This window comes from Coregonus lavaretus (genome assembly GCF_964263955.1).
Source record: "Coregonus lavaretus genome assembly, contig: HAP1_SCAFFOLD_48, whole genome shotgun sequence".
In the NCBI taxonomy this organism is placed as follows: Eukaryota; Metazoa; Chordata; class Actinopteri; order Salmoniformes; family Salmonidae; genus Coregonus; species Coregonus lavaretus.
The window spans coordinates 727761-735907 of NW_028163311.1; the positions used below are offsets into that span (position 1 = coordinate 727761).

Here is an 8147-nt window from a genome sequence, read left to right on the forward strand (position 1 = left end):
TAGACCTGCACCAGGCTGGGAAGACTGAATCTGCAATAGGTAAGCAGCTTGGTTTGAAGAAATCAACTGTGGGAGCAATTATTAGGAAATGGAAGACATACAAGACCACTGATAATCTCCCTCGATCTGGGGCTCCACGCAAGATCTCACCCCGTGGGGTCAAAATTATCACAAGAACGGTGAGCAAAAATCCCAGAACCACACGGGGGGACCTAGTGAATGACCTGCAGAGAGCTGGGACCAAAGTTACAAAGCCTACCATCAGTAACACACTACGCCGCCAGGGACTCAAATCCTGCAGTGCAAGACGTGTCCCCCTGCTTAAGCCAGTACATGTCCAGGCCCGTCTGAAGTTTGCTAGAGTGCATTTGGATGATCCAGAAGAGGATTGGGACAATGTCATATGGTCAGATGAAACCAAAATAGAACTTTTTGGTAAAAACTCAACTCGTCGTGTTTGGAGGACAAAGAATGCTGAGTTGCATCCAAAGAACACCATACCTACTGTGAAGCATGTGGGTGGAAACATCATGCTTTGGGGCTGTTTTTCTGCAAAGGGACCAGGACAACTGATCCGTGTAAAGGAAAGAATGAATGGGGCCATGTATCGTGAGATTTTGAGTGAAAACCTCCTTCCATCAGCAAGGGAATTGAAGATGAAACGTGGCTGGGTCTTTCAGCATGACAATGATCCCAAACACACCGCCCGGGCAACGAAGGAGTGGCTTCGTAAGAAGCATTTCAAGGTCCTGGAGTGGCCTAGCCAGTCTCCAGATCTCAACCCCATAGAAAATCTTTGGAGGGAGTTGAAAGTCTGTGTTCCCCAGCGACAGCCCTAAAACATCACTGCTCTAGAGGAGATCTGCATGGAGGAATGGGCCAAAATACCAGCAACAGTGTGTGAAAACCTTGTGAAGACTTACAGAAAACGCTTGACCTGTGTCATTGCCAACAAAGGGTATATAACAAAGTATTGAGAAACTTTTATTATTGACCAAATACTTATTTTCCACCATAATTTGCAAATAAAATCATTAAAAATCCTACAATGTGATTTTCTGGATTTTTTTTCCTAATTTTGTCTGTCATAGTTGACGTGTACCTATGATGAAAATTACAGGCCTCTCTCATCTTTTTAAGTGGGAGAACTTGCACAATTGGTGACTGACTAAATACTTTTTTTCCCCACTGTATATGTATTCACTAACTGTAAGTCGCTCTGGATAAGAGCGTCTGCTAAATGACTAAAAATGTAAAAAAAAAAATAAGTATTCACACCCTTTGCTATGAGACTAGAAATTGAGCTCAGGTGGATCCTGTTTCCATTGATCATCCTTGAGATGTTTCTAAAACTTAATTGGAGTCCAACTGTGGTAAATTCAATTGATTGGAGATGATTTGGAAAGTCACACAGCTGTCTATATAGTTGACCAAGAACATGATGGTCACTGACAGAGCTCCAGAGTTCCTCTATGGATATGGGAGAACCTTCCAGAAGGACAACCATCTCTTCAGCACTCCACCAATCAGGCCTTTATGGTAGAGTGGCCAGGCGGAAGCCACTCCTCAGCAAAAGGCACATGACAGCCCGCTTGGAGTTTGCCAAAAGGCACCTAAAGGACTCGGACCATGAGAAACAAGATTCTCTGGTCTGATGAAACCAAGATTGAACTTCTTGGCTTGAATGCCAAGCATCACGTCTGGAGGAAACCTGGCACCATCCTTATGGTGAAGCATGGTGGTGGAAGCATCATGCTGCGGGGATGTTGTTCAGCGGCAGGGGCTGGGAGCCTAGTCAGGATAGAGGGAAAGATGATTGGAGCAAAGTACTGAGAGATCCTTGATGAAAACCTGCTCCAGTGCGCTCAGGACCTCAAGACCGGGGCGAAGGTTCACCTTCCAACAAGACAACGACCCTAAGCACACAGCCAAGACAACGCAGGAGTGGCTTCGGGACAAGTCTCTGAATGTCCTTGAGTGGCCCAGCCAGAGCCGGGACTTAAACCCAATCGAAACATCTCTGGAGACCTGAAAATAGCTGTGCAGTGACGCGCCCCATCCAACCTGACAGAGCTTGAGAGGATCTGCAGAGAGGAATGGGAGAAACTCCCCAAATACAGGTGTGCCAAGCTTGTAGCATCATACACATTAAGACTTTGGCTGTAATCACTGCCGAAGGTGCTTAAACAAAGTACTGAGTAAAGGGTCTGAATACTTATGTAAATGTGATTGTTCAGTTGTTGTTTTAGTAACAACTGATAAAAACCTGTTTTTGCTTTGTCATTATGGGGTATTGTGTGTAGATTGATGAGGGAAAAAAACAATTTAATCAATTCTACAATAAGGCTGTAACGTAACAAAATGTTGAAAAAGTCAAAGGGTCTGAAGACTTTCCGAATGCACTGTATATAGACAGGTGTGTGCCTTTCCAAATCATGTCCAACAAACTTAATTAGATAGAACCTGCTCTTACCATGAGAAACAGATTCCCCAATCTTCTCCTCCTCTTCTTCATCTTTAATGTTGACATTCAGCTCCAGTGTTTGACTGCAGTCTTCCAGCTTCACTGATGCCATCTCTGGATCCTGCAGTAAATTGGGCTCCACTGTCACAATCAGGACCCAGTAACTGTAGGTTTGGACTCAGCGTGGAAGGAGAGAGGCAGGCTGGGTGTTGTCCTCACTGTTGATGTTACCGGCCTCAGACTTACCTGAATCGGCCAGTAGTAATAAAGAGAAACGGACACAAACGTTATTGTCTTCACAGTTCTGGCATTTTCTTTATTCTCTAAAAATATTTTCACTTTTTTCTTGTTCAATTATGTAATTCAGTGCTTGACTTGGACTGAAATAGGTGCTAATACTCATTTTGGGTGCCGGTACTGTTCATATTAAGGTGCAGGAGTGCCACAATACTTTTGAGCTAATACCTAACCTATAGTAGATAAATGCATAGATGAATCAAAATCCATTTAGTACAAGGTTACAGTTTGTTTTAGACAGCACTGTGTGCTAATTTCCTTAAACCTTGTCTTCACTGTATTACTTCAATCAAAAACCAATTGTATTTCCTGTTCACACCATAGTAACATTTATTGATAAAGACAGAAACAATAGAATGTGTCTGAATATTAGTACACATGCAGAAAACTGATAATCATTACATTCTGCTTCAAAACAGTAGTGCGACCGTGAAATTGTCTCTATCTGATGCACCCGCACTGTCCTCACTGAAGTCCGTTGACGCTGACCGAGAGTAGCCGCCATTTTACCAGCTTGGGAATATTACACACAAAACCAATAATATGCTAAACGAACACAGAAATCTCAAATAAATGGATTATTTATGAAATTACCTTGAGAAAATTATGTACATCCACTCAGACAAACCCAAAGTCTCTAGCTATGTGACTTGTAAAATAGTTTTTATCACGTTCTTTCACTCACTCGGTTTGACACAAAAATAACACATCAAACCTTTACCAAACGTGATAATACCTTAACGGATGTGTTACCTAGCATGGTATGACATGTTCTTTCGACATTAGAAAGTTTAAACGTGCTATTACATACCTCTAGTAATAAATAGAAACGGACACAAAGGTTATCTTCTTGACTGCACAGTTCTGGCGCTTTCTTTATTGTGAAGAATGGTGCCCGCCTGCCCGGAACTTCCTGTTCCCCCACTACTAACGGTCCGTGCATTCCGAGATCGGATTACAACATTTCATTAAATTACTAAAAAAGTGTAAACTGTAGCAATTTATTTCCCTTTATAGTTTATTAGGCTAAGCATGACCTTCATCCAAATAATGTCTCTAGGGTTGGAACCGGTTCAGGGAACAGAACTGAAAAATAACGTTAAAAAGAACCGGAAACTAAAGTGTTCTATACTTTTCAGGAACAGCAGTTATTTTAAAAGCATGTCATCCAGGTAATAACCTTATTTTACTTTCCGGGTATTTTTCTCCAGTCCCACAAAATCGCAACAAAGCTCACTCTAGAAACGTATTCCAGTTTCTGCCTGCCAGCTGGAATGGAAATCTTTGCCAGTGGGTGTGCGTGTGGAAACTACCTGCTCCTCCCCTCTGAAGCATAGGTTACTGTATCCTACTGACAACGTTACAAGCATGATTCAGAAATTAGGGAGATATGTTTAATTTGAGAAGAATGGATGAACTTTTTCAATGCTAGTTCAGGATACTATAGTCACCACGTTTCACATTGGATTTATTAACGACATAAACGTAGGACCTGTTTTTAATTCTAGTGCTGCACTGCACAAACAAGGTTGTTAGCTAGCTAGCTAACATCTGCTCTGGTCCAACGTTAAACCAACTCTGAAGTTCAGACATTCAAAGTTCCTCCATAGAAGCCGCTCCTCCGTAGGTATAATTCTGCGGGCCTAATTCAGATAATGCAGGTCATAACACGATGCCCAGCTCTTCAATGCAAGCTTTCTCTATCCTCTAACGAGCTGTCCACACCCGCAAAATGTCGCACCTTACACTGTGATTGGCAGCACAGTGTGCTCTGAATGATTTTCTTATACATATACTCTGTGGTGTACTAGTGTATTTATTATCCCACTTGGATGTCACTTCCACAAGCGTTAAATTGAGGGCCAGGTTGTCAGGATGGGTAATGTACTGTACACATTAATTACAAGTACTCCTAAAGATACACTTCATTTTAACTAGCTAAATCCTGTGTAACAACTAGTAATTACATTGTACTTGGCTAACATTACATGTACTATGCTTTGAAATAGTGTCTTATTCTTCATCTGGGATTTGGATTTGTAAAATGTATTATAAAATGTATTTAATATATGTCTGATCAGGCTCAGGTAGCATCAGGTTTGTATTTTCATGCTGATCAAAGCTCTAATCAAATCCAGACATTTATAAGTGTTTTATAATGCTTTTGAATGACACTTCCGGTTTTGGCGGAAAATACCGGGTTACCAGGGAGAAGAGTGATTTATTCTCGGGATGGAACATTTGTATAATATCGAGGAAATATTAAACCCTGATGCGCATACCAGTTGATTCACAAGACACCAACTAAGTAAGTTACATATACGGTATCTTCATTAGGTCTAATGGCATTTCATGTCCATGATAGGACGTTTGTTGTAGTGACTCAGTAAGGCTAATTGTAAAAGTAACCCTCTAAAGTGCCATTTTTGTACAGTTTATTATGTGGAGGAAACATTTAGGCAGTCAGGAGCATAAGCCAGGACCGCTCCGTAGGCCGCACTGTAGGCCTAGCTCTTACTGCAGTCCAGTGCCATGGACATCTTTGAAGTTTGGCCTCTAGTAATTTAGGACAGCAACTTTATGAAGGCCTCTTCACCGTGGTCTTATCGTACAAGGCTCTACAGACATGTAAAATAAAGACAGGCTATTTTTATTGTTCATATTATTTGCGTTGATGATGTATTGAAGTCAAGTGGTTCAACATTCAAATGCGACGGTCAGTGGAACACTTGCGCCACCAAGTGGACAATTGCTCAGTTCCCTTGTGGCATCAACGCTACCAGAGATATTTGATATAAGATCAAATGTTATGTCAATATTATTATCTCCAAATTGATTCCCCCACCCGTATTTCATATATTATTATTCCGATTTAACTGTTAATCTGGATTTCATTTATAAACGCTTTCTGTCATTTCCGATTGGAGGGCAGATGACCACGTGACTTACGAACCTACAAATTTGTTACTTTGTAACAGTCAAAAGTGGTTATTCCCAACGTTGATCAACTCCCAATCTATGCCAAGATTTTTTTAAAGCATTATCTTTAAAGCATTATCACTGTACCATTTACACCCTGTATCCTGTGCATGTGATGAATAAACATTGATTTGATTAGATGATTAACGCACCATTCACATCAGCTATCATAGTCAATATAACAGTGACTGACTTCACCATCACTTTCTAGCCATCATTGCCATTGAGATGAAGATGGTCAAACGTGAAAATATAAAATACATCGTGATCCTAATGGAATATAACAAAGCAATTCTGTTGTCTTTGCCTGCTTTATTTTTACAATGACAGGGGGTGCACCGTTCCTGGATGTACTGCAATACCAGGTCGATGCGTGGAGTGGACGGAGCAAGCCCCTATTCCATCTCCCTGTTCCAAAAATCAATTTTAATATATGGTCCCCAGATAGGGGACGTATCAGATATTAAACTGATAAGAACAGATTATTATTATTATTATTATTATTATTTATTTTTTTGCCAGTTCAGTTTCTTTGATTTTATTTGTTACAAAAACCGGTTTAGTCGAAAAGACCGAAGCCCATGTCGTCATCGGAACCCTCCTCCTTCTCCTCCTTCTTCTTCTCCTCCTCCTTGGCTGGTGCTTCTGCAGCAGGTGCAGCTCCTCCACCGGCACCCATAAGAACAGATTTTAATTTTTTAATTTTTAATTTTTACATTTTGAGGTTGGAATAACCATTTTATTCTTCATTAGAGAACATAATCTGAATTAAATGATCAATCTGTTTACAAACTGAATAAAGAGTGTGAATATTCATGTTTCTGTGTTGCATATGTATTGTTAATCACATGGGTAAGTAACAATAAAAGACATCCATTCGCCAATCCAATATATTCCCATTCAACACAAAATACAAACATAAACATCAAAAGGAATACAGCGGTAGCCACCCTGTCAGGTGTTTGGATACCTTACAGTAAACAAGCAATACCTTAATTATTCCTCAAGGGAAAGTAAAGGGACAATCAGACAACCCTTAGTGATGGGAGGGGAGCAGTGGTAAACTGAGGCAGTAGTATAAAACACTTGGGAAAGCCACCTACCCTTAACACCAGTCAACACACATTCTCCCTCACATCGTGTCTCAAACTGTTTCTTACTTTGGAAGATCATAGAGATAAGTGCTTAAAGTTGGGAAGATCATAGAGAGGCATTTTTAACCAGCACAGAGACAGGGTGTTCTTAGGCTCTGCTCAACTTTCCACATATCCAATCCAAATAAGAGGCTTGTTTGCAGTAACACATCCAATGATCCCTTAACCTTTGTCTCCATCAGCATCATCTTTTAGTCCAAAAACGTACGGTTCGGGTTGGCACCGAACAGAGCCGTTCTGACCTCAGGCATCATCTGCTGGGCCATGAGGTCTAGCCTGCTCTCCAGGGTGTTGGCTACCTTGATCTTCCCATTAGCGTTGTACATCTCAATACCTCCAGAGATGTCTGGTGAAAGGTGCCGGTCTTTGTCAATGCCGACCTCAATGTTGCTCTTCACAGCATCTTTATAGATGGGGATGTTTTTATGTACAGCAGCCTGCACCATGGCAATGTCCTGCTGCCGGCAGCGAATTTTCACTTTGGGTTCCAGCAGTTGGTAGAAACCCATAAGAACAGATACTACACTTGAGCCTGCTGAACAAAAACATGAGAATCAGAATGACTGATGGACGGACACTGGTGGGACTGTTCCTGTGCACAGACAGAGACTGCAACGTCATCCTGGGGTCCGCTCAGGAGTTCCTCAAATCCTCAGACTCCTTCTCCCAGGGTGAGCCCAGAGTGCTGGGGTTAGCCATGATTCCCGGTCACCACGTGGTCTCTATCGAGGTGGAGTCAGACAGCCTGGCCGACACACAGGGGTTTGGGTCCAGCCACTGAGGAACAAGATCAGCTTGCCCAAAGCTGGAGGAGACTAGCTAGCATCCTGGCTAGCCAGGTCTATGTCTCAGCAGCCTAGAAGATGCTACAGTACAGACTTGAAATTGAGAATTCAATCAAAGGAGAATTCCAGATGCAGCTGATCTCTGGTGCCAGTGTATTTGGTTTAGCAGGCAGCCATGGTGTCTAGCAGGCAGCCGGTCGCAGCCGGCCGCGACCGGGAGACTCATGGGCGGCGCACAATTGGCCCAGCGTCGTCCAGGGTAGGGGAGGGAATGGCCGGCAGGGATGTAGCTCAGTTGATAGAGCATGGCATTTGCAATGCCAGGGTTGTGGGTTCGATTCCCACGGGGGGCCAGTATAAAAAAATATGTATTCACTGACTGTAAGTCGATCTGGATAAGAGCGTCTGCTAAACGACTAAAATGTAAATGTAAATGTGTGAGATCTAACCTGGCACGCCCAGTGACAT

At 42.2% G+C, this 8147-nt stretch overlaps 1 protein-coding gene across 1 annotated transcript; it reads left to right on the plus strand.

Moving 5' to 3' along the window:
- Window positions 1-7338: 7338 nt before the first annotated feature.
- Window positions 7339-7854, plus strand: LOC311118283 (N-alpha-acetyltransferase 38, NatC auxiliary subunit-like; the record flags this gene model as incomplete). The annotated part of the gene is made up of 2 exons (XM_084193111.1): window positions 7339-7346; window positions 7426-7854. 2 exons carry the CDS (start codon window positions 7339-7341, stop codon window positions 7673-7675), a joined length of 258 nt encoding a protein of 85 aa, XP_084049237.1. The 3' UTR covers window positions 7676-7854.
- Between the last annotated feature and the right edge of the window lie 293 nt (window positions 7855-8147).